Source organism: Talaromyces atroroseus (genome assembly GCF_001907595.1).
Source record: "Talaromyces atroroseus strain IBT 11181 chromosome Unknown scaffold_12, whole genome shotgun sequence".
Lineage (NCBI taxonomy): Eukaryota > Fungi > Ascomycota > Eurotiomycetes > Eurotiales > Trichocomaceae > Talaromyces > Talaromyces atroroseus.
The window spans coordinates 309227-336972 of NW_017971444.1; the positions used below are offsets into that span (position 1 = coordinate 309227).

Below are 27746 nucleotides of genomic sequence, written 5' to 3' on the forward strand. Positions count from 1 at the left end.
GGGGGGTTCGTACAACCGAGACACGCATGACCGCGACATTTTACATTGGGCAGAATGGCTATGTACCTATGTATACGTGCATGTAATAATATGTATTATGTGCTTTTTTCATTTCTCGTGATTTAACTAATTCATCAGTCTAATATAAAGACACACTTCTAAGTTTGCCCCCTTTGCGCATTGCAGGCACACGTCGTATACGCTAATTGCCGACTAGGAATAATAAAATGAAATAAAAATCTTGAGCTCGGCCTTTCATGAACAAAGCTTGAGTGCATGCAAATGGCCACCAAGCTCAAACTATCAGTGCGCCAACAAACGCCAGGCGGAAAGTTATCGAGCGGGCCGGCTAAAATTAACCATCCTAGAAACAAAATTAAACCAAGTTCAGCTAGTTTGCTGTCAAATTACATGACAACTAAATTAGCTTGCCCGTTAGTCGAACGAGCTAGCAAGATCCAGATGTATAGATCTGCAACTAAGTTGCTCCTCCCGTATGGAGTAAGTGATTGACTCGTCCGTCCCCGAATCCCAATGGATTGCTTTGTTTGGGTACCGCGGAGTCCGGAACCGGGGGCGGTGTCTTGTCAATGTCTTGCTAGGCGAGCTTTACCTACTCCGTAGTTAGCATTAGCACCCGAATTCGGTTTGTTGCGCTTTTTGACTTCCCCGTCTACTTTGTGATGGATAACATTTATGTCATGATTTGATTTATTTCACTCCTTCCCCCCCCTTTTTTTTTACTAATTAAAATTACGCAGACGGCATTGGATATGTCGATGTCGATGTTTGCTTAACTAGCTATCCCATATTTGTCATGTACCACCTTCTTTTAGTTACTACGGAATCACTCTCGCGAGGTACATGCCTTGATTTTCTCGTTTATGGTCACCCAATGAGCGTTCACCACATGCCGTATGTACTAGGCTTATAAAGAGAAGAAATTGCGTCAGCCCCAGGCGTTCGTTCTCGGGGGTTAGTTAGTCGATTTGTCAGAGGGATACCTAGGTCCTGTGCAGTTCGTACCGAGTGACGAATTGAATGACTATACAAGTAAGGTTTTTTTTTTTTTTTTTTTTTTTTTTAAAAAAAAAAAGGGCAAAGAAATCGTCAAGTCTGGACTTTTGTCGGCACTCTACGAGGTTAGTAGTTGGGTGGGTGACCACCAGCGAATCCCGTCTGTTGTATGTTTTTTTCCTTTTTTTTTTTTTTTTTTTTTTTTCTGGAGGTTTATTCTAGATTTCAGCCACCACATTCCAGGACGCCACTGAAACGCAGCGAGATCCATGGCTACCGTGCCATGTGTCTCAGTTCAACAGCCTTACTGACTCACGGATAGAAGGAGGAAATCCCTAGATCATATCATATTCCATTCAGGATACATTGTGTATGTATATTTAGGTAGTATATGCGGAGTATTTGTCGCACCGCCAAGACCCTCGCAAGTCCCCAACTATTTATTGATCCACATGGCCAGTCAGGGCTGTCTGTCTATTGAACTCCGTCCTTCCGACTGCTTTCGATGAGATCAGAGTTGCCTGCGTGAATACCTAGTAAACGTAGTAATAAAATTGTTATTGGCAGCAAGGACGATGATGTCCTTGTAAGTTTGCAACTCACGTTACTCAACAAAGCATCGCCATTTGTCACTACTCCCTTGGCTGATGAATTCGGCCTGATGACGAATACGCCGCTGATCTAGGTATGCCGTAAGGTAGTTAGCCTTAAACCGAGCTATCAGCTACGCTTAGAATAAGTCGTCACTCCGTCTAGACAAGAGATAGTCGAATCGTATAATTCGTATAGTAGTCGGTTGCTATAGTTAGGATTCTTCCAAACCGGTGCCGAGTCTAGTTCTTCTGACTACGGACGAAAAGGGTGATAAACAGAGGTAAAACAAAAAACAAAGCCAGAGCCAGAGCCAGTGCCAGCGCCGAGTCACGAGTAACAAAAACAGGATGATTTTATTAGTTTATTTAATCCCGTCGTGACTCGGATTTCAGCTAACTAGGCCAAGCAAGCAAGCAGGGAGCGGATAGAGGGAGGGCCCACCCCGAAGTATTCTAATTTCTTACCCTGTCGGTCTGCATGCATAAATGAGTCTTGTTTCTTGCCCTGCCATCGGGAGGTGTACAATTGGCAGGACAGGGCAGGGCCTATGTTGCGACCATGTGGGCAGTAAGACGCAAAAGGGGGGAACATTTGTGCGTTTACGCCGTACGATCTCAGTAGTTATTTAATTAGTTACATACCTAGTTACCATTCACGTGCTGACTCAGTCCTATTTCACAACGAGGCATCACTCTTGTAACACCAGCTATCTTGGACTGTGGATCTTTGGGAAAAAAAAAAAAAAAAAAAGAAAGGTACATCCATGTACAAAATACACTCATCAGCTTTTTTGTCTTGCATCTTGTACCTGACTAAGGAGGCGAAACACACCAGGGTCGCGTAGTTATGCCTTGATAGAAGCTCGATTTATTTCTTCAGTACTCCGGAAGCTGAAGACCGTTCGTTCGTTTTTAACACGCTCATTGGCGACTTGAACATTGCGAATAATAACATCGCAAAGTGATTTAATTTCTGCTCTGCTCTGTGCTATAATATTTCATTGCACAATTTTAGAATATATTTCTTCCAGTCGGTGTTTCCAAGATCCAAGCATTGAGCAGCGGCAAACTGACATCCAAACAGACAAAAGTTCAATGGCATCTCGAATGGAGTCCGCCGACGCTGCGGCCTCTCTCGCTTGTTATCTACCATGCGTGCGACACGCACATGGTGTTACAGGGTCTCGGCGTCGTATGAGTTCGCGAATAAATTGCGACTCTCAAAAAATCAGACAAGTTTTCAAGACAGACGAGAATGGAGCGAGAAATTTGCTTCAGGCAGCCTGGGCCATAGTCCTTCATCATTATACTGACATGACTGAGGTGTGCTTCGGTTACGATGAAATCGATATGGCTGTTTCCGCGCGAAGGTCGGGGCCACCTGCGATTACAGTGCGGGTTGATCAGGATATGCGGCTGAATGACTTTCAGGACCGGTTCAAAGGTAAGGAAGGTAAGTACGGTATTCCTTTGCGGAGTGACATCCACGGAGGAGCTAGCAAGTCTCAACTTCATTTCAACACTGCGGTGGTGCTTCAGACCCGGAGCTCATCAGGCAACATCCCAAGTCCTGCAGCTGTGGCATCTCAACAAGCGGCAATGGCTCTTCCAGAAGAGGTAATTGGGCGCGACTCATCTAGTGTCTGAGAAATAACTAACAGTTGCTTCAGTGCAAGGTCCGCGTGTTAGCAAAATATATGAATGACGCTTTCAGTGCCTTCCTGGAATGGCGACATCCAGATATCTCTGCTTCTTTCGCGTCTATTGTGTCCGAGACGTTTGGCCGCGTGCTTTCTGGCATCCTGGATGAACGGACATGCACCATTCGGGAATTGAGTAAAATCACCGATAGCGACAAGAAGCAGATTATGAAATGGAACACAGTCCGGCCTAGCACCGTAGAAAGATGCATCCATCATCTGATTGAAGATCAAGCGAATCTTCACCCCGACAAGGAAGCTGTATGCGCCTGGGATGGAACCTTGACATTTTTTGAACTCAATAGTTTGGCCTCGACATTGGCGTCCCACTTATCAGTACGTGGAGTGCAGCCGGAAACTCGTGTTGCACTATGTTTTGACAAATCGGTAAGCTGGAGCCTGGCTAGAATTGAGGATATCGCTGACAACATTATATTGTAGAAATGGAATATTGTAGCGATGCTGGCTGTCTTGAAGGCCGGCGGTGCCTTTGTCCCATTAGACCCATCACATCCCATAGCACGTTTACAATCGCTAGTTCGGGAAGTTGACGCTGGCACCGTCCTTTGTTCTACCAATCATTCTTCACGCCTGTCATCAGTCGCCGACAACGTTGTTGCTGTTGATGCAGAAGAGCTGGAACAGCTGACAGCATCAGAAAGCGAGCGTAGGCTTGTCTCACCGAGTAGTGCAAATGCAGCCTATGTCCTGTTTACTTCCGGTTCTACCGGCCAGCCAAAGGTAAGGTGAACGTTCTTGATAAAGATTGCGGCCATTGACGTCTCATAGGCCACGGTGGTAGAACACCAAGCGTTCTGTTCTGGAGCCCAGGTTCACGGGCCCGCGATGCTGATTGAATCCGACTCTCGTGTGCTTCAATTTGCAGCGCACACGTTCGATGCCAGCTTGGTCGAGATCCTCACGCCGCTCATGCGCGGGGCTTGTGTGTGCATTCCCAGTGAAGAGTCGCGACTGAACGGGATTGTGTCTGCCATCAACGAGCTGCGGGTCAACCACGCCTTCCTCACGCCTTCCTTTGTGCGGTTCATCGCGCCTGCCGACGTGCCCGGCCTGGCCCGCCTGGTCTTGGCGGGAGAAGCCCTCACGCAGGCCAATATCGACACTTGGTCGTCCATCCACCTCGTCAACGGCTACGGTCCCACGGAGAGCTCGGTGGCAGCCGTCGTCAACGCGAACATCACCAAGTCGACCGCCTGCCACGACATTGGCTTCCCTGTCGGTGTCCGCTGCTGGGTTGTTGACCCCGAGAATCACGATGTCCTCCTGCCTGTTGGGTGCACGGGGGAGCTACTACTCGAGGGTCCGTCCTTGGCCCGCGGCTACCTTAATAACCTCGAAAAGACAACGCAGTCATTCATCGCCAGTCCAGCTTGGTCGCAAGACGCGGAAATAGCCATTGGTGAAAGCCGCTTCTACAAGACGGGAGATTTGGTCCGCTACAACTCCGACGCCGGGTCCTTCGACTTCATTGGCAGGAAGGACACCCAGGTGAAGTATCATGGGCAGCGGATAGAGCTCGGTGAGATCGAGACACATCTCATCAAACACTCTAGTGTCAAGCATGGACTGGTGCTGCTCCCCAAGTCTGGTGCTGCTGCACAGAAACTAGTGGCAATCATATCTTTTAACGACGCCATCATAGACAACTTGCCGGCAAGCTCGTCTCCGTTAAGGGTTCTTGACCTGCCTAGTCGAGAGGAGCATCTCGCCAGCATCAAGGAAGCGATGACCGACTTTCTGCCGACATACATGATTCCTACCACATGGCTCTGCGTGGAGGCCTTTCCCATGCTCGCGTCTCGCAAGCTGGACCGGAAAGCTGTCTCGACATGGCTTGAAACCCTGCCAAGAGAAATCATCACTTCATTCATACCGGCATCTGATAACTTAGTTGATGATACCGAGCACGACATGAGTGAAACCGAAGCGAGTTTGCGTCAAGTATGGAGCGATGTTCTCAACATTCCGTTGTCAAAAACCAGCTTACGCCACAGTTTTCTGAGTCTTGGTGGTGACTCTATTACCGCCATGACCTGTATGAATCGATGCAAGCAGAAGGGCATAGGCCTGATGGTCCAAGATATCCTCCGCAGTCGATCTATCAAGGAACTTGCAAGTCGAGTGAAAATCGTTTCCAGCCAGAGCGAGTATCAAGAAGATATCGACGTGCCCTTTGAATTATCGCCAATACAGAAGCTTCACTTTGAGGTGCGCAATGATGACACTGGGCATTTCAATCAAAGTTTCTTTCTCCGAGTCAATCGCACTATTACATCTCAAGAGCTACAGAATGCCATGGAGGTTATCGTCAAGCGCCATTCCATGCTAAGAGCTAGATTCTTTTACGATGAAGCAAAGGGGAAATGGCTACAACGTTTGACAGATCAGACGCAAGAGTCAATTCGTTTTAGGGTCCACGATTTATCTTCTCTCGCCGAAGTCAAGGACGCTATTGCGGATAGCCAGGCAAACCTCCATGCCGTAAAGGGACCTGTTGTAGCGATTGACCTATTCCAGGTGCCCGACCAAGGCCAACTATTGTCGTTGATCGGTCATCATTTGATTGTTGATCTAGTATCTTGGCGAGTGATACTCGAGGATTTGGAGGAATTACTTCTCCATCCCCAGTCTGCGTCTTTACTTAATGCTACACTGCCTTACCAAAGCTGGTCCCGGCTCCAAGCAAATCAAATTTTAGAAGACACCCAAGGAGCAATAACTGATATTCGGGACGCTCCAATCTGTGACCTCTCTTATTGGGGGCTTGGTGCTTCTGACAATACATATGGCCAAGTTGCATGTGAAACCTTCGAACTCGACGCCGAGACAACTTCGTTAGCACTCAATGAAGCCAATTCAGCCCTACGAACCGAGACAGTTGACATCCTGGTGACTGCTTTACTTCACTCTTTTGCGAAAACGTTCACCGACCACGTAGCCCCCGTTATTCATAATGAAGGCCATGGACGGGAATCATGGGACAGCTCAATTGATGTCTCCAGAACAGTTGGGTGGTTTACCATCATTTACCCAATCTTCGTGCAATTGCAAGCACTTAATGACTACATTGATACCCTAGTACAAGTCAAAGACCGACGAAGGCGCGTCGATGACAACGGAAGGGAGTACTTTGCACGAAGTATTCTCACCGGAGAGAATCTCAAGGCGTACAATCCAATGGAACTTACGTTCAACTACCTGGGCCGTTATCAGCAATTGGAGAAAGCTGGCGCTTTGTTCAACCCTGTCGAAGGTCTAGCCGGCGAGACAACCCAAGGAGGAGGGGCTGCCGACTTTGGAAAAGATACACCACGTTTTGGCCTATTTGAAATATCCGCGGTTATAGTTCAGGACGTTCTCAGATTCACGTTCTCGTTCAATGGGAAGATGAAGCACCAGCAAAGAATCAGGAAATGGGTAACGGCCTGCCAGGATACACTTTACCAACTAACAAAGGATTTGGTCTCATTACAACCCCGGTTGACGCTTAGCGATTATCCATTGCTGTCTCTGGACTACGGAGACCTCGACGCATTAACAAACGTGAAGCTGCCAGCTCTGGGGCTATCTTCGCTTGACCTGGTTGAAGATATTTATCCATGTTCACCCATGCAACGTGGCCTGCTGATCTCTACGACTCGAGATATTTCATTCTACGCCGTTCGGGGTACATACAAAGTCAAATCACCTAATGATCACCCAGTAGATGCACAATGTCTTGCACAGGCATGGCAACAGGTGGTAGATAGACACGCGATGCTTCGAACTGTCTTCGTGGAAAATCTCAGTCCAGAAGACCTATACTCCCAGATCGTCCTGCGTAAATATTCTTGCACCACTCAAATTATCCGCTGTCCTGGAGACGACGAAGTCCAAGCTACATTTGACAAATGTGCCAATCACACAGACAAATATAGACCGCTACATAAGTTTACCATCTGTGTCACTGAGACAGGTAACGTCTTCTGCCAACTCGAGTTAAGCCACGCCATCATGGATGGAGCATCCATCTCCTTGATCTTACGTGATCTCGAACGATCATACAGTGGAAAGCTTCAGAGCACGATTAAACCACTATTCAAAGATTTCGTTTCATATCTGCAAAAACAACCACAAATTGCTGCGCTTAACTACTGGAGATCTTATCTATCTGGCGTTGAGCCATGCCACGTCTCTCCACTCAATGATGGCTCAACTGCTGAAAGAAAATACAATACGCTTCGGCTAGATTTTCAGAAGTTTGACCTTCTACAAGCTGCTTGTGAGAAATATGGCTTGACAATTGCAAATGCCCTCCATGGAGCCTGGGCTCTTACACTTCGTTGCTACACTGGAAGTGATGATGTTTGCTTCGGATATTTGCTTTCAGAAAGGGATGCTCCCGTTGACATGATTGAAGAAGCTATTGGTCCATTCATCAATATGCTTGCTTGCCGAGTCAATATGTCTGCGGAATCTGTTCTCATACAGGTTTTGGAAGGTATTCAAGCAGATTACATGGAGAGTCTTCCATTCAAGCACATTCCGCTGGCCGATGTGCAACATGGCCTGAATCTGTCAGGTACAGCTCTCTTCAATACATGTCTATCATATAGAAAGCTTCCATCACCAGACTCTGGGCGCACGCCAGTCATTGAATTCTCAGAATGTGCCGGACTACACGACCCCACTGAATACTTGGTTACTGTCAATGTTGAAACCTCGGATGAAAGTGCAGTTATAGATTTGGATTTCTGGACAGACATGCTGTCTCAGGAGCAGGCCGCAAACATTGCACAAACCTTTACTCGGGCTCTCGAAAATATTATTGAATGTCCCAGCAGTCCATTGGGTGATTTGGACTGCATTCCACTAAGTAGCTGGCAACAAATTGCGGAATGGAATACTAATATGCCACAAACTATCGAAAAGTGTATCCATGAAGTCTTTGAAGAACAGGTGCAATTGAATCCCGAAGCACCTGCAATTTGTGCTTGGGATGGCGAATTTACATATGCTCAAGTTGACATTCTTTCTACGCGTTTGTCTTATTATCTTACTAACCTTGGCGTCATGCCAGAGACCTTTGTGGCCCTGTGTTTTGACAAATCTGCCTACACAATAATTTCCATGCTAGCTGTTTTGAAAGCTGGAGGAGGTTGTGTGCCATTAGATGCTGGACATCCAAAGGCTGCTTTGGAGCTTCGAGTTTTGGAGACAGGGGCTCAAGTTGTTCTTTCTTCTCCATCTCGTACTTTTCTTCTCGACGATGTCGTCCCCTACGCCATTCCTGTTGACGAGACACTTTTTACACAGCTTGAAGAATCAGACCCCTCTGCTGTGACAAAAGCAGCGCCAAACAACGCCGCATTTGTAATTTTCACCTCGGGCAGTACCGGCAAACCAAAAGGAGTCGTCCTTGAACATCAAAGTCTGGTCACTAGTGCTGCAGCACACGGTGCAGCTCTTGGAGTTGATAAATCCACTCGCTTCCTTCAGTTTGCATCTTATTCGTTTGATAATAGCCTGGAAGAAATATTCACTCCTCTAATGAGAGGCGGCTGCGTTTGTGTCCCCTCAGAAGAGGACAGAATGAACAATCTGGTCAAAGCAATGAACGACTTAGATGTCAATTTCACCGATATGACAGCCACAGTCGCGGCCTTTTTGCAGCCTTCGGATGTTCCCAAACTAAAAGGCCTTGCCATCGGGGGAGAAGCTCCCACAAAGGAGATCAAAGAGACATGGTGCCATGTTTTGGAACTTCAAAATATTTATGGACCGACAGAATGTTCTATCAATTGCTGTCATAATGCAGATGTTGGTCTGACAAGCGATGTAACGAACATTGGTCGGGCTGTTGGAGGTGTCTCTTGGGTAGTTGATGCAGACAATCACAATAATCTCGTCCCAATCGGTTGTGTTGGTGAACTCCTGATCGAAGGTCCGATCCTAGCCAGACATTATCTCAACAACCCAGAGAAGACTCAGCAAAGCTTCATCGAGAATCCATCTTTTATGTCGTCATTAGCAGAAAAGATCGATAAGCCAGACTTGTTCGCACCAACTGGACATAGAATGTACAAAACAGGAGACTTGGTTCGATATAACTCTGATGGAACGATTGTTTACCTTGGCAGGAAAGACACCCAAGTCAAATTGAACGGCCAGAGAATTGAGTTGGGCGAAATCGAACATCGGATTCAGAGCGCCTTGCCATCAGAGGGTCAGTGCTCCGTTGACCTCGTCATCCGTCAAAATGGCGAAACCACTACAAAATCCCTAGTCGCATTCGTTTGCCTACAAAATGAAAGCAGAAAGCCCACACAGAGCGACTCCGACTTTGTGTTGGAAATGACAGACTCCTTCCAGTCAGTAGCCATGGATACAAAGTCTGCTTTGTCTTCTCAGTTACAAAGTTACATGGTACCGAACGTGTATATCCCGGTGTCCTTCTTTCCCATGACCTCTTCCGGCAAGTTGAATCGACGGCTACTTCGTCTTACTGCCGAAGAACTGCTGTCCACAAACGCATCAGCATACAGACTTGGGGGAAGAAGCGGTAGAGAACCTTTCACAGGCGGTGAAAAAGTTCTACAGAAATTATGGTCCTCCACTTTGTCCGTGGATGCTTCAAGCATCAGTGCCGAAGATACATTCTTCAGGCATGGGGGAGATTCTATATCCGCTATGAGACTCGTAACAGCAGCCCGTAGGCAAGGGTATGCTATCAGTGTCGCAGATATTTTCCAACTACCAAGGCTTTCAGATATGGCACAGAAATTGATCCGCTCGGCATCGCCCAGCTCCGAAGAACCAACCGAGGAGGTTGCGCCATTCTCCTTGCTAGGCATGACTAACTCCGTTGCTGATATTAAAGATGAAGTTTCTCTTACCTGCCAAATATCTCTGGAACAAATAGAGGATGTACTACCATGTAGCACAATTCAGGAAGGGTTATTCGCTATTTCAAGTACACAGCCAGGGTCGTACGTCACCCAAAATGTGTACCAACTACCAGACTCAGTGGATGTTGAAAGGTTCAAATCTGCCTGGCAGAACCTATACCAAGTTGAGCGTATACTGCGGACTCGAATTGTCCATTCCAAATCGAACGGATTTCTTCAAGTTGTTGTTCGTGAGGAATTAGAATGGGAATCCTCTCCCAGCATTAATTCCAGTACTTTCCCAACTAGGTTTTTGCCAGAAAAGAATGGAGGTCGACTGTCTGGATACGCAATAAGGAAGGACAGCTCAGGAAGATTACAGTTTATATGGACTGCCCACCATGCTATCTATGACGGATGGAGTATTCCAAAACTTTTCAACAAGGTCAAGCTCTACTATGAGAATAGAAGCCAGACCATACAAGAGGCATCTTCATCTTACTCACACTTCATCAAGTACCTCTCTGGTATAGACTCACAAGCAATGGAAAGTTTTTGGGTCAAGCATCTAGAGGGGCTGGCAGCGATGCAATTTCCTGCATTACCCAATGCATCTTACAAATCAACACCAAAAGCACGACAAGCATTAACATTCGATCTACCAACAAACCGCCCCACGGAAGTTACACTGCCGTGTATTATCCGTGCGGCCTGGGCATTGACTGTTTCAGTGTACTCGTTTTCAAAAGATATCGTGTTCGGGGAGATTCTTACAGGGCGTGATGTCCCTGTGCCTGGAATTGCAGATATGATCGGTCCTGCATTATCGATTGTGCCTGTGAGATTTCAAATAGACCCAAGCCTCAATGTTCTTCAATTCTTGCAGCACATACAGGCGCAGACGGCTTCGATTATACCCTATCAGTCAGCTGGGCTGCATAACATACAAGGATTCAGCCAAGATGCCAAGTCAGCCTGCGAATTTCAGACATTGTTTTCTATTGCTCACGGCGATAGCGATGACGTTGAAGGAGTAATGAAATTTGTGAGTGCAAATTCGGGCGACGCAAACTTCTTCACATACCCGCTTAACGTGTCCTGCTTCATATGGGATTCACAACTACAAGTTGAGGTTCACTATGATCAGCATATCCTTCCCTTGGTTCAACTGAAGAGAATCATGGGCCAATTTGAGACAATGATGCATAAATTGTGCTCCGCAATCCAAGATGAGCAAATAAGCAGCGTCCAGCTCATCAGCAGCACTGATGCCTCTACCATTAAGAAATGGAACTCAGAACTCAGTTTGACCCAAGTCGATAGGTGTATTCACGATATGGTTGATGAGAATGTTTGTTTGCGTCCTGACGCGCTGGCAATCGACTCCTGGGATGGGTCTTTCACCTATGCGCAATTAGGACAATACGTGACAGCTCTGGCCCATTACTTGAGAAACACCATTGGAAATGATAAGGAACATTTCATACCAATATGCTTTGAGAAGTCGGCCTTTGCTGCAATTTCGATGCTAGCTATCATGAAAGCGGGTTATGCGTTTGTCCCAATCGATCCTCAACATCCGAAAGCTCGACGACAAGAAATTCTTACTGATATAGATGCTGAGCTTATGCTTTGCTCACCTCGATACATACCATTGTGCAAAGAGGTAGTCAATTATACATGCGCAATTGATATGGCCTTCCTCAAATCACTCCCAGAGTCAACCGGGCCGCTTGGAATGTGTGATCCTCGTACTGCGGCATATGTTATTTTCACGTCTGGAAGTACTGGTAAACCGAAAGGGTGTATAAGTAAGTATCTTTAGGTGAAACTGAACGTATGGATATTTACTAACAATATTCTTAAGTTGAGCATATTGGCTTCTGTTCTGGCGCAGTTAAAAATGGCCCCGCGTTCTCCTTTGAGCCATCTTCACGAGTTCTTCAATTTGCATCGTATACATTTGATGCCAGCCTTCTTGAGATTTTGACCGTTCTGGTTATGGGAGGATGTACTTGCGTTCCCAACGAAAACACTCGTCTAAATGGCGTTGCCAAGTTCATCAATGAGAAGAATGTCAACACTGCCCTTCTCACCCCAAGCATGGCACAAACAATCAAACCTTCCGAAGTTCCATGTCTTCAGAATCTGGCACTTGTCGGAGAGGCTATGACGCCAAATCACCTCTCTATATGGGCAGATAAAGTACGACTAATTAACGGGTATGGGCCGACGGAAACATCCATTGTTGCTGCTGCAAACCCACGCATGTCGTTGGATACTGACTCATCGAATATTGGAAAGCCCGTTGGAAACGCATGGCTTGTTGACCCGGACAATCACCACCGACTAGTACCTGTCGGTGCTGTCGGTGAGTTATTAGTTGAAGGACCAACTCTGGCTAGAGGCTATCTCAATAATGAACAGAAGACTCTGGATGTGTTCATCATAAATCCGACGTGGAGCTTCGAAGTCAATGAGCCAAACAGTTCACGGATAAGAAGAATGTACAAGACGGGTGACCTTGTGAAGTATGCACCCGACGGTTCTGGCGAACTGTTATACGTTGGAAGGAAGGACAATCAAGCCAAGCTTCATGGCCAGCGGCTTGAGCTTGGAGAAATCGAACACCACCTGAATGGTGATAATGAAGTTTTGAATGCCATTGCCCTTTTGCCAAAGGCCGGTAAATGTGCAAAGAAACTGGTTGCTGTACTATCGTTCCGCAACCCAGAGGACGAAAACTCCCAGAACCGTGCCTTGCAACTCGTGACGGACAAGTCTTCGTTTGAAAAGCTGCAACATGTTGAGGATCGCCTAAGAGAGAAAGTCCCTGCTTATATGACTCCCTCCAACTGGATTATTTTACAGCAACTACCCTTGCTGCCTTCAGGGAAATTGGATCGTAAAACAGTCATTCAATTCGTAGAAGATATGGACGATAGCACTTATCAGAGAATAACTGATACTGCACAAGCTGTCTCGACTGATAAGGTTGTAGTCATTACGCAGACTGAAGCAACTCTGAGAGACATTTGGTGTTCCGTTTTGAACCTTTCTCCTGAAAGAATCAACCTAGACAGGTCTTTTCTACATCTGGTAAGTACTTTACAACGTGATCCCAATATAAATGCTTTACATTATGCTTACTGAATGGAATCAACTATAGGGTGGTGACAGCATGTCAGCCATGGCTATAATGTCAAAATGTCGAGCCCAGAACTTAGGTGTAACAGTCGAAAATATCATCACTTGCAAGTCCATCCGTCACCTTGCTTCCTTGGTTACTTTGCCTCAAAAACGTGTCCACGAGGAGGAGAACTATCAAGACTTTGATCTATCGCCAATTCAGAGTCTCTATTTCCGCGCCATGAAAGGAAATACTAGCCATTTCAATCAAAGCATAATGATGCAAATCACGAGAGCTGTCACCCAAGAGGAAGTACGGAACGCAATATCAAACTTGGTAACTGTGCATCCTATGCTTCGAGCTCGATTTTCTCGAGACGGAAATGGAATTTGGAAGCAGCGCATATTGAAGGATACTGCCTCATCTTTTGCTTTCCGTGTCATCAAAGACTCCGATCCCGACGACATGCTCCAGGAGGTCGAAGAAACTCAAAAGTCGCTGGATATCACTCATGGGCCTGTTATGGCAGTGGCATTGTTCGAAGATACCACCGCACACTCAAATCTTTTTATTTCTGTGCATCATTTGGTGGTCGACGTTATCTCATGGGGCATTATCTTGCAGGATTTGGAAGATTTGATGCAAGGCCGCCGTATCCCTGACAGCGAAGGTATCTCTTTCCAAAGATGGTGCAGGGCTCAACTGGACTATGTTAGAGAGAATAAGGATGCCAATTTCCTACCAGCGGACGATGTTCCGGCATCAGATTTCGACTTTTGGGGCATGGAAGACAAGCCCAACTTGCAAGGTGATGTTGTGACGGAGGAGATAAATCTTGGATCTACTGCGACGGGCGAATTACTAAAGTTGGCCAATGAGGTATTTAGTTCTGATATTGTTGACATCATTTTGGCAGCACTGCTCTTTTCCTTCGCGCAAATATTCGCCAACCGGAAATCTACTCCATGCATATTCAATGAAGGCCATGGCCGGGAATTTTGGGACTCGAGCATCGATCTCTCTCGAACTGTTGGATGGTTTACAACACTTAGTCCAGTGTATTTACCATCGGAAGCTATTACGGGAGATGGAAATGACTTGCTGCAGTGCGTCAGCTGGATCAAAGCACTTCGCCGGAGGACGCCTGGGAAGGGGATGCCCTACTTTGCACAACGGCTATTGACTTGGGAGGGAAGTGAGAAATACCGTCATCACTGGCCAATGGAGATAGCGTTCAACTATTTGGGTCAGCACAGTGATTCTAAGGATTCAAAGAGCCTATTGCAACTTGTCCATGGTACCGGGCAGTCAGTCAATTCGGCGTCAGATATAGGAGCTGAGGTCCCTCGCTTCTCACTCATTGAGATTTCCGCAGTCATAGTTGAGGGAAGCATGAATATTTCATTCTCGTATAACAAATATATGCAGAGACAAGGAAGCATACGACAATGGATTACGGACTGCAAAGAAGTGATTTCCGATGCTCTGGAAAACACCGTTTCCACCAAGTCACGACCAAGCCTAGCTGATTTCCGTCTTCTTCCACTCTCCTATCACGGAATCCACAAGGTCGGTCAAAGCTTACAAAAGGCTGGAATTGACTCCTTCGAGAATATCGAAGATGTCTATCCCTGCTCATCAATGCAACATGGAATACTTCTGAGCCAACTGAAAGATTCTAATACTTATTCTTACCGAGCGATATTCGAGGTGCAGTCCTCGGCTACGGGCCAGCAGGTAGATATACAGAGACTAGCTAGGGCCTGGCAAAGCATCGTTGATCGCCAAACTGCTCTCAGAACAGTGTTTATTGATGGCTCCCACGAGTCATCACTGATGGATCAGGTTGTGCTGAAATATTTCCCTGCAAACATAGAGATCTTCGAAAAATCCGATGAAAATTCCAGGGAAGCGCTGTCAAGGCTTCCGAATCCCAACTTTAAGAATGGAAACCAGCTTCATCGTCTATCCATATGCAAAACCACATCCGGAAGAGTACTGTGTCGCTTTGATATTAGCAATGCCGTTGCTGATGGAACCTCGATGCCAATTATATTCCGGGATCTCTCTCGAGCGTACATGGGACAGACTCCGATTACTGCCGAACAACCAAAGTACAGTGACTTCATTGCCCACCTATCATCAACGCCCAAAGAAAAGGGCATTGAGTACTGGAAGAATTACCTGGCAGGCTGTGAACCTTGTTTATTCCCCTCGTTGGTTAATGAGCGTAACCGTGAGACGGGACTTGGCTCTGAGATCCTTATATTGAAAGAAAACGCAGGTGTACACGAGCTTTGCAAGAGCATGGGTATCACAATGTCCGCGCTCTTCCAGTTCGTATGGGCATTGGTTCTGCGAACTTATACCGGATCCGATGAGGTTTGCTTCGGCTATATCACCTCTGGCCGTGATATTCCAGTTGAAAATATACAAGAAGCAGTCGGTGCATTCATCAACATGCAGGTATACAAGATCCATTTAACAGACGACCTGCTCTTGATGAAGGCATTGAAAAAGACACAGAAAGACTTCATCAAGAGTATGGAACATCAAGCTGTCTCACTCGCAGAAGTCCAGCATGCACTGGGTCTTGCAGATACCCCGTTATTCAACACAGCCTTTACATTTCAGCGACGGAGTGCTCTTGAAGTGGAATCCACGCCTTCGTTGTCATTCAAGTCTTTTGATTCGCATGACCCCAGCGAATATAAGATAGCCGTCAATATTGAACTGATGGAGTCGGTAACAGAAGTACATTTCAGTTACTGGAAAGATTATCTGTCAGACGCTCAGGTTAAAAACCTAGCTGACACATTCGAGCAAATAGTGAATGACATTACGAAGGCCGTTAACTCAGATAGGACAATAGGAAATATTGACTGCTTCGGATCGTTAAGCAGCCAAAGTGTCAGTGAGTGGAATAGCGTTGTTCCTCAGAGTGTGGACCGATGCGTCCATGAGATGATTGAAGAGCAAGCTCGAAATAGACCAGTATCGGCTGAAGCAGTTGAGGCTTGGGATGCACGATTTACCTATCAGGAATTGGATGATTATGCTAGTCGCCTTGCAAAGGCTCTTCTTACACATGGTGTAGGACCCGAAGTGATTGTTCCTCTATGTTTCGAGAAGTCAGCGTGGGCAATTGTCGCACAAATTGCTGTTCTCAAAGCTGGAGGCGCCTTCGTATCGCTGGATCCATCTCATCCAGAGGACAGACTCAAGAGCTTAATTGAGGATGTCAACGGTCGTGTCATTTTATCTTCATATCAGCAGTATGACAAGATATCCAAAATATTCCCCAACACTATTAAGGTGGATAATGCTGCTTTGGCTCAGCTTTCGAAGGTCGACTACCCCATTCGCAGTTCTGTAAGGCCGTCGAACACTGCTTATGTGATATTTACATCTGGTTCAACGGGAAAACCTAAAGGAACAGTTATCGAGCACGGTCAATTTTGTACAGGCGCTCTGGCACATGGCAAGGCTCTTTACATGAACTCGGAAACACGATCATACCAATTTGCCAACTACACCTTTGACGCATCGATTCTGGACATACTGACAGTACTCATCTTGGGCGGCTGTATCTGCGTGCCAAGTCAGGAAGAGCGCATGAATGACATTGCTGGAAGCATCGTCAGATTACGTGCCAATTGGATGTGCATTACGCCTTCAGTTGCCAGCACTTTGAAGCCTGAGAGTATACCTACCATGAAAGTGATCGCCATGGGTGGGGAGAAGATGACCCCCGGTGCTATCGAGAAATGGTCAAGGTCAGTATGTCTAGTTGAAGCTTACGGGCCCAGTGAATGCTCCGTAGTCTGCGCTGCCGGTGATAAAGTCACCCAATCAGGTCAAATTGTCAATTTCGATCCTGCAGTGATTGGCAAAACTGTCGGCAGCCGGTCTTGGATCGTTGATCAACGCAACTACAACAGGCTTGTACCGGTAGGAGCCATCGGTGAATTGATGGTAGAAGGTCATATTGTCGGTCGTGGATACTTGAATAATGAAAAGAAAACAGCTGAGGCCTTTATTAAGGATCCAACCTGGGCAACTAGCCACAGATTGCAAGGCCTTATCTTACCTGGAAGCCGAATGTATCGCACAGGCGATCTTGTTCGTTACAATGAGGATGGTACGATTACATACATGGCAAGGATGGATATGCAAATCAAGCTCAATGGTCAACGTATCGAGTTAGGCGAGATTGAATATCAATGCACTCAGCATATGCCAGAGCAAGTACAACTAGCGGTTGATCTAGTCAGCCCAGGATCGAACCCTGGTCCAAAGAAACTTGCAATGTTCTTCAGCCTCGGCGATAACACTGGACAGCCTCGCGGTTCAGTCCGAACCATGGACAATATCCTCTTGGAGATGAATTCCGAGACTCGAAATGTTATCCGAGACCTCGAGAAATCAGTCGCAAAAGTCTTACCATCTTACATGATACCGCAACTGTTTTTCCCCGTTTCTGCTATACCATTTACGACATCAGGAAAGCTAGATCGTCGTAAGTTACATGGAGAAATCAAAGATTTGTCCCGGGAAGATCTGAAAAACTATTCGCTGTCCACTTCTGTGAGCAGGAAAGCTCCCAAGAAAGAAAAGGAATTGACCCTGCAGAGTCTATGGGCAGAAATTCTTGATATCCCCGCAATTTCTATTGGAAGTGACGACAGCTTTTTCAGACTTGGAGGAGACTCGCTCGCAGCAATGAAGCTGGTAGGGATCGCTAGGTCACGCGGGATTACTCTCAGCGTTGTTGACATCTTCCGCTTTTCCACACTGGAAGAGATGTCCAAGGAATACGAGATTGCACATGAAACTGGTAGTCAAGGCATTCAAGAACTGGCTATGCCGTTTAGCTTACTGAGAAACCCCGCGGTTAAAGATGCAGTTATCGATGAGGTAGCAGGCGAGTGCAATGTGGAAAGGGAGTCAATATCTGACATCTACCCGTGCAGCCCTCTTCAAGAAGGCCTGATAGCATCATCTGTTCAGCAGCGTGGCGCTTATATTTCAAGAAACGTCCTTCGACTGGGTAAACATGTCGACATTGAACGATTCAAATCTGCCTGGCAGCAACTAGTAAATGAGTTTGATATCCTACGCACTCGCATTGTCCATACCGCCACCTCCGATTTCTTGCAAGTCGTGCTGAAGCAAGACACGATTTCATGGCAACTTCCAAATAGCTTGGAAAGCACTACTGACGACAATTCGGAGCTATTTGGTTCTGAAGGTGGCAAGCTGACACGATATATCCTGGTTCACGACAAAGAGTCATCCGCTACGTATTTTGTCTGGCTGATTCACCATGCTCTTTACGATGCCTGGGGCCTGGAAATCCTTCTCAAGAGAGTTCAGGAAATATACGAAGCTAATAACCAATTATCTCCAAAGAGCACCTATGCATCTTTCATCGCCTATCTCGAGAAACAGAACCTGCAGACTTCGGGGGGTTTCTGGAAATCATATCTTGCCAACTCATCACCATCTCATTTCCCTCCACTCGTGAACCAGAAAGGGTCAGAAAGTGAGCATCATATATCTCAAACGTTGACACAAAGAATAGAACTTCCGCAAAAGTTCCTGAACCTTGGAATCACTACACCAATCCTAATAAGAGCGGCGTGGGCACTTGTTTTGTCGAATCGTGCACAGTCGTCTGATATCTGCTTTGGAGAGACCTTATCTGGCAGAAACATTGATGTCCCCGGTATTACTGACCTAGCAGGCCCGGTGCTTACAACTGTCCCCACCTGTGTTCATGTCGACATGAAATCCAAGACAAGGGATTACCTATTAGAGATACAAAAAATGTCAACGGAGATGATCCCGCATCAGCACTTTGGTTTGCAGCATATCAAGAAATTAGGACATGATGCCGCTGCTGCTTGTGAATTCCGAAACCTGATCGTCACCCAAACCGCTGAGGCTGAGGGCAAAAATCAGCTTTGGGAAATACAGGACGATGGATCAATCGGCAGCTTTTTCACTTATCCTCTCGTTGTGGAGTGCAAACTTTCAGGTTTTTATGTCGATGTCAATTTCCACTACAAGGATAATGCCATCTCTCGGTGGGAGCTTGAGAGAATACTGCTTCAACTGTCACATGTTCTTCGCCAGCTTGGTTCTGTCGATCACTCGTCCAATGATTGTTTACACGATTTTGATATGTTGAGCCCCGAAGACAGGAACGAAATCACCCGGTTGAATAAGCGCAAGCCTCAAATCATTAACGAATGCATTCATGAACTCTTCCACAAACAGTGCTTGTCACAAGCTGATGCCCCAGCTGTCCGCGCGTGGGATGGAACTCTTACATATGGAGAGTTGAATAAATATGCCACGGGCCTTGCATCATATTTGAGGTCGCTCGGTGTTCAACCGGAAGTACTTGTGCCCCTGTGTCTTGAAAAGTCTGCATGGACAATAGTCGCTATGTATGCTGTTTTGATTGCCGGCGGTGCTATTGTCCCCCTAGACCCTTCTCATCCTCTTGACAGACACAAAGAGATTGTGGTACAAACTAGTGCGAACGTACTTTTGTACTCGTCGATATACCACACGAAATACGCGGGGATTGTGAAGAGTGCTGTTGCCATTGACGAAAACATGATCAAGAATATTACGTCAAATGGCATCGTATCAGAACAAGCCATTCATGTAAATCGATCAAATGCAGCATATGCAATCTTTACTTCTGGAAGTACAGGCAAGCCGAAAGGAATTGTCATTGACCATCGGGCATTCAACACGAGCTCGGTAGCCTTCGGCAAAGCCTTGCAAATGAATTCCAAAACTCGAGCTCTTCAGTTTGCTTCACTCAGTTTCGATGCTGCTGTCATGGAAATATTCACGACACTCACAGTTGGAGGTTGCGTCTGCGTGCCTAGTGAGGAGCAGCGTCTACAAGACCTTCCGGGAGCCATATGCGAAATGGAGGTTACTTGGGCACTACTGACTTCCTCCGTTGCTAATGTGATTGATCCGGCTTCTGTTCCGTCTCTCAAAGTCCTTGTCTGTGGTGGTGAAGCTATGAGTCCGGAAGTTATTGCTAAATGGGCTGACAAAGTACATCTGATCAACGCTTATGGACCCTCGGAGGCTTCCGTCGTAGCGGTCGTTAATCCAGACGTATCAAAAGATGCACCAAATAACATTGGCTATGGTATACAACCTACCCATACTTGGATCGTCAATCCTGATGATTGCAATCAGTTAATGCCGCTCGGCGCTGTGGGAGAATTGGCATTGGGTGGTCCTACTCTTTCAAGCGGATACCTAGGCGATGTTTTGAAGACAAAGGCCGCATTTGTCGACAATCCTTCATGGGCTGGAAATTTCGTTTCAGAAAGCTCTGGTAGCCAGCGCATCCATCTAACTGGTGATTTGGTCAAATACAGACCCGATGGCTCCATCGACTTTATTGGGCGAAAAGACAATCAAGTCAAACTAAATGGCCAGCGAATGGAACTTGGCGAGATCGAGCATCGCTTAGAATTAGATTCTCTGGTGCGCCACGTTGTTGTTTTAGTGCCCAAATGCGGACATCTACAAAAGCGACTGGTTGCTGTTATTTCGCTCAATACTGGAGCTGCGGACCAATCAGTTGTCATTTCTCAGTCATGTCAATTCGTAAAGATGGAGTCTGAACTGTTGGAAATCAAGAACAAACTGTCGACACAGCTACCATCCTATATGATTCCGCAAGCTTGGGCTGTGGTCAACACGATACCAATGTTGGTGTCAGGGAAGTTGGACAGAAAATTTGTCAAGAATTGGGTCGAAACCATCTCCGAGGAGCTTTACCAACAGATCACAGGGGTTGAAGAAGCATATGATTCGAACACGGAGGTCACTGGAGTTGTTGCAACGCTCAGGGAAGTATGGGCGCAAGTTTTGAATCAATCTCCTACAAAGATAAAATTGAATCAGTCATTCCTAAGTCTCGGTACGCCTCCATTAATATATACATGAGACATTGTCGTTCTCACCCGTTGTTCATCTCGCTAACAATATGGTCTAGGTGGCGACAGTATTACAGCAATGGCTGTTGTTTCTCGAAGCAGGCGGCAGAATATCAAAGTAACCCTTCATGACGTCCTACGTGCATCGTCACTCGTAGGGCTAGCTGAGTCGGTGGACTCTGGCATCATGACCGTGCCGGTCCATGACGAAAAATTGGATGAAAGCTTTGGACTTTCCCCTATCCAACGTCTTTATTTCCTAGGAGCAAAAGGACATCAAGGTACCAGTCGCTTCAACCAGAGTTTTACACTTCGTTTGTCTCGTCATATCAACCCTGAGACTGTGCAATCAGCACTTCATAATATCGTTTCTCGTCATTCAATGCTTCGGGCCCGCTTCAAATTAGGTACCAACGGGGAATGGGAGCAGCTGATTTCAAGCGTATGTGATATCCCCCGGGTTATTGAATGTAAAATCTGATTTAGCTCTTAGGATATCAAATCTTCCTTCCGATTCCGGCACCAACGTCTCACTGCACTCAAAGAAGCTGCCAAGACCATCGGGGATACTCAGAGAGATATCAACATTTACGACGGCCCTATATTTGTTGCAGACATGATTGAGACTCTCAGTAATGAACAGTTCTTGTTCCTCGCTGCTCATCACCTGTCAATTGATGTGGTCTCGTGGCGTATCATCATACAAGACCTGGAAGATATTCTGGAAGCTGGTACTCCTCCGGTCGATAAGCCTCTCCCATTCCAGTCTTGGTATACACTGCAGTCCGAACATGTTAAACGCAATGCCGAGGGTCGCAGCTTGCCGTTCGATGTAATGCCCACTAATCTTGATTATTGGGGAATGAGCAGTGTCTTAAATACTTATGGTGATATCAAACAACATACCTTCACCCTGGATGAAGGAATGACGGCTTCGACGATGACTAGCTGTCACGACGTATTTGGTACGGAGCCGGTGGATATCTTACTAACAGCCATCATTCATTCTTTCCGCCTTGTATTCAAAGACAGATTCTTACCGACTATATTCAATGAAGGCCATGGAAGAGAATCGTGGGATTCAAATATTGACCTTTCTCGAACTGTTGGTTGGTTTACAAACCTTTCGCCTTTACAGGTATCATTAGAATCAGGTTTGTCATTACCAGATGAGAAAGGTAGTACGATTGTGTTCTAATTTGATATAGATGACGTTATTGAGACGCTGAAGAGGGTCAAGGATACCAGAAGAAGTGCCCAAGAGGCCGGGAAAAATTACCTGGCTCATCGCTTCCTTGCGCCGCACGATCGACCTCACTCTGCACGCTCCGACATTCCCATGGAAATCCTATTCAACTACCTCGGAGCAATGCAAGACCTAGAACGCAGCGACTCATTATTTCAATCTGCCAATATGGAATTCGAAAATGCAGATCCTTTGGAAGTCGGAGACATGGGACGTGATACCGTACGGCTAGCACTCTTTGAAATCTCAGCAGCTGTTGTACAGAATCGGTTGCAATTTTCGTTCATGTTCAGCAGTCGTACGAAACGTCTCAACGAGATTCGCCGTTGGACCTCTGAGTGTAAGTGGATTATCGAGGAGATTGTTGTTCGACTACGGAGATGCACTCCTGAACCTACTTTGAGTGACTATCCCCTGCTTCCTATCAATTACGATGGGCTTAGACGCCTAGTCAAGAATTCATTCCCTCAAGCGGGCATCTCACATCGAGATCAAGTTGAAGAAATCTACCCCTGTTCTCCAGCCCAGGAGGGCATTCTCCTCAGTCAGCTCCGTGACCCCAGAGCTTACATGATCTACGTCATTTTCGAAGTAACGTGCACAATTTCACGGAACAGTATTGAGCCCCAAAGATTGGTTGAAGCATGGCAAAAAGTTGTTGACAGGCATGCTGCTCTACGGACTGTATTTATCGACAGCGCCTATAGAGGAGGCGCTTTCTATCAGGCGGTCTTGAAAAAAGTCGACAGCAACGTTACCCATATTCAGTGCGATGATTCTGCTGTACTCGCAAAGCTCCAGTCAATTAATCTTTACGACAAGAATATCAAACGGAAACAGAAGATGCCCCACCACTTCACACTTTGCGTTACTCCCTCTGGCAGAGTCATCGTGAAGATGGAAGTTAATCACGCAGTCATCGACGGGGGGTCGACTCCTATATTGATGCGTGACCTGGCACTCGCTTATGATGGACATCTACCAGGAGGTCAGGGACCTCTTTACTCTGACTACATCCGATTCCTAAAAAGCCATTCTGTGAGAGACGATATTGTTTTCTGGAAACGGTACTTAACGGGCGTACAAGCATGCCATTTTCCTCATCTCAAGTCTACATTCATAAGCCAACGCCGTCTTGCTTCATTTGAGTTTAGCTTTGATCATTGGCCGGAGTTGCAACGTTACTGTGAGAAAACGGGGGTTACATTAGCCAATGTCATCCAAGCAGCGTGGGCTTTAGTCCTTCGGAAATATACCGGTTCAGACGATGTTTGCTTCGGATACTTGTCAGCCGGACGAGATGCTCCAGTAACAGGCATCCAGGAAGCAATTGGTGTCTTCATTAACATGCTCTGTTGTCGAGTCCGGCTCTCTCCATCACAACTTTTAGCTGAGATCCCAAATACCATTCAGGAAGATTATATACGTGCCATTCCACATCAGCGTTGCTCTCTGGCGCAAGTGCAGCATGAGCTAGGGCTACAAGGGAAACAGATATTTAACACAGCGCTGTCAATTCAAAATACTTCATCGCCTGATCATCCAGATGAGAGTTCGCTGACATTTATACTCCAAGAAGCGCATGATCCAAGCGAGGTATGATACACAAATATACAATTCTATTTTTTTTATTAGGGCTAACCGACTTTTGTCTACAGTATTCAATTACGCTCAATATCGAGACGGGTCGAAATCAGGAGGGAATTGTATTCCGGTATTGGTCAGATATGTTCTCAGCTGACAATGCCTCTGAGATTTCAAATACGTTGGCCAGTGTCCTTCATTCTTTCGTCCAAAATCCCACGGAAATTGTATCTCGGTTGAATAAAAGCGAGTCTAAGAGAGCCGTTGAAACGACAAACAGCAACAACAATAACCCATCTCTTGAACGCGGTGACGAAATTAACGAGCTATTGGAGAAATACCCCAGTCTTCAAAACTTGATTGACGAGAGAGTTCGCATGATCGTGCAACAGATGTTTAGCTCCAGTCGACCAAGTTCATTGAGAAGACATTTATCCAATGCTACGGAACATGAGGTTGCAGCAGTTGCTCAATCAGAGTTTGACGCATTCTCCAGTGTATCCGATGATATTTACAGGGAGGGTGTCGCAAATTCAGCCATTCCGGTCGCTGCACAGATCCATGAACGTGGAAGACAAGCAGATATTGAGCGAAAGTTGCTACGCCTTTGGAGTGAAAAGCTTGAATTACCTTTAGACACCATCACCAAAGACGACAGCTTCTTTGAACTAGGTGGAGATAGTATCACAGCAATGGCACTCGTCGGGGATGCGCGTGACGAGGGGTTGTTGCTCACTGTTGCCGATGTTTTTCGTAATCCTGTGTTCAAGGACATGGCAACGGTAGCTCAAACTGCGAGTGAAAAAAGTTATGTCGAAGATGAAATCAACAATATGAACATCATGGGACAACAGTCATCTTTCACGTCCACCAACGCCGGTTTCTACGAAAGGTTTGCTCTCATCAAAGCAGCCAATATTGATGAAGCTTTTCTGCAAAAATACATCTGTCCTCGAGTTGGTGTGTTTAAGGGTGGTATTTTGGACATCCTGCCTGTGACGGATTTCCAGGCCTTGTCAATTACAGGCGCGCTTTTGGAGTCTCGCTGGCTGTTGAACTTCTTCTGCCTCGATGGTCGCGGCCCTCTCGATTTCCGACGTCTCAAGCAAAGCTGTTTCCGTGTCGTCCATGCCTTTGACATCTTGCGGACAGTTTTCGTTGCTTCCAAGGGCCGCTTTTTGCAAGTTATCCTTCGTAAAGTCCGACCTGAATTCTCAGTTTATGAGACCGATGAAAGTCTCGATGAGTTCACTGCCGTGCTACAACAGCGAGATGTGACTGAAGGAGTTAAACAAGGCGAGCCTTTCGTACAGTTCGTGGTGGTTAGAGAGAAGAACACAGACCGACATCGTATTATACTTCGTCTTTCTCACGCTCAATACGATGGTGTATCCCTCCCAAGAATACTCTCTGCTATTAAAGCAGGCTATGAGGGCGGTCCTATCCCTTCACCCGTCTCTTTTGCAAACTTCGTCCGTGACTCAGCGAGGATTGTGACGGCAGATCATTATGACCACTGGCGAACCCTTCTTAAAGGTTCAAAAATGACCGAGATCGTCAATCGACGCCAAACCTTTGAACACAAGAAGCTAAGGGGCAGCAATGAAGTTTTACGCAAAACGATACAAGTACCATCCCTGGCAAATGGAAATATTACCACTGCGACCGTAATCAAAGCCGCATGGGCCTTGACTCTTGCACGCATTACGGGCAGCGCTGATATTGTTTTCGGACACACCATTAGTGGAAGGAACACAGCAGCTATTGCTGGGGTTGAATCAATGGTTGGACCTTGCATGAACATCGTACCGGTACGAGTTGTGTTTGGGGAGAAGTGGACAGTACTCGACCTGCTACGTTATATCCAAGATCAGCAAGTAGCCAATATGCCTTTTGAAGCACTTGGATTCCGTCAAATCATTCACCAGTGCACAGATTGGCCTCGCTCGACCCACTTTAGCACAGTATTGCAACATGATGTTGCGAATTCATCCAACGAGATCCGGCTTGGGGAGAATACCTACACAGTTAAAGCCGTTGGGAGCGATGAGGAGCTATCTGACTTCTCCATTAATTCAAATGCATTAGACAAAGATCGAGTGGAAGTTGTTCTTTCATTCTCCATAGATGGAGCTCTTACAATGCCCCTTGCTCAAAGAGTGCTTGATATGCTCTGTGAAACTGCAGAGAGTTTCACGACAAATCCAGATATGACTCTTCCATCACCTGGAGCGCTCTCTGCACTACCTATTCGGAAGCTAGGAGACTCCGAGCAGCAGGTACAACAAGAAGGAAAGCAGCGGAGTGAAAATAGTTCACTCACATCATCGCAGCTGGCCAGTCTAAGCCGTGCAGAAATCTTAGTTCTATCGGATGTTCTCCGTCGCGCATGGGAACAAGTTCTCGGTGTCAGCAACAATAACGAGGGTGGTCATGATAACAACAACAACAACAACAACAACAACAACAACAACAACAACAACAACAACAACAACAACAACAACAGTCCACCCCCTATCAAGCCCGATTCTTCATTCTTTGATCTTGGCGGAGACCTCATCGGACTAGCCCAAGTAGCATGGCTGCTTGAGCAAGAAGACTTCAAAGTTCGACTGGATGATTTGCTTGAGCATCCTACGATGATGGGTCAAATGGCGGCTCTTGTGCAGTCCAATAGCGTGACAGCACAACGCATGATGGCATCTTATCAAGCCGGAACAGCAGGTACTACCTCGTTAGCCACTGTTACCGATGAAAGTGTTGCAGGAGGAGGCGAAGAATCAAATTCAAGGTCTGCAAATAAGCCTGGGCCGCGAAGGGCCATGACCTGGGCATCAGCATTTGGCTTGGCACGAAAGATTGTGAAGAGAAAGGTTGAGGTGGAAGCCTAAAATGAAATAATTATGAAAAAGAAGCAAGTCTGTTTAATTCTTGTTGTTCATTCTTTTCGGGCATATGTTCATTTATTTTTGTTCACTGTTATAATCACAAATGTTTCGCATTTTTATTTGTTTAACCTCTCTCCATATTGACTGTCTCATTAATACATTTGTATATACACTCGCACAATTCAATTTTTTTTGTCTATCTTGAAAACAAGAATTTCAATGCTAGACTAACTTCCTACATTGTCTATGTATAGCTACAGAAATATTCAAGTAATGAATGATTCATTCTTCGCAGAACGTGGAGTCATCTGAGACTCAGCGAAGAAAACAAGTCCGCCTCCTCTAACACCTCCGAAGGGGTTCCTGAATGGATGACACTCCCTTGCTCCATAACAAGCACTCGATCATATCCTAACGCAGTTTCTAGTCGATGTAGAATAGAAATGGTCGTTTTACCCTGCATCCTTTCCCTCAAGCGCATAATTTGCCGTTCCGTTTCGATATCGACACTACGATGTAAATTGTTAACCTAACAATTTCTAATATATTGCCAGTATATATAGATAGATAGGAAGAACCAACCTACTCATAGCCTCGTCGAAAAGGACAATCCCACCAGGCCGCTGTTGCACATCGAGAATGGTGCGAGCGAGCGCAAACAACTTTTTTTCGCCGGCTGAGAGAGATACATCCGTCAACGCAGTCTCCAGGCCACCGGA

General features: G+C 46.3%; 1 protein-coding gene across 1 annotated transcript, besides 2 other annotated features; it reads left to right on the plus strand.

The window, feature by feature from the left end:
- The first annotated feature begins 1141 nt into the window (after positions 1 to 1141).
- Positions 1142 to 1205: a repeat region (Identified by RepeatMasker using a combination of RepBase library and repeat library created with RepeatScout).
- A 1719-nt stretch (positions 1206 to 2924) lies between these two features.
- On the plus strand, positions 2925 to 27030 carry UA08_07809 (hypothetical protein; the record flags this gene model as incomplete). Its single annotated transcript, XM_020262701.1, has 10 exons — positions 2925 to 3227; positions 3281 to 3697; positions 3752 to 4051; positions 4100 to 12008; positions 12095 to 13296; positions 13367 to 21293; positions 21369 to 21751; positions 21803 to 22463; positions 22518 to 24151; positions 24214 to 27030. The coding sequence occupies 10 exons, from the start codon at positions 2925 to 2927 to the stop codon at positions 27028 to 27030; spliced, it is 23553 nt and encodes a 7850-aa protein (XP_020116900.1).
- Positions 26550 to 26644: a repeat region (Identified by RepeatMasker using a combination of RepBase library and repeat library created with RepeatScout).
- Positions 27031 to 27746: the final 716 nt, after the last annotated feature.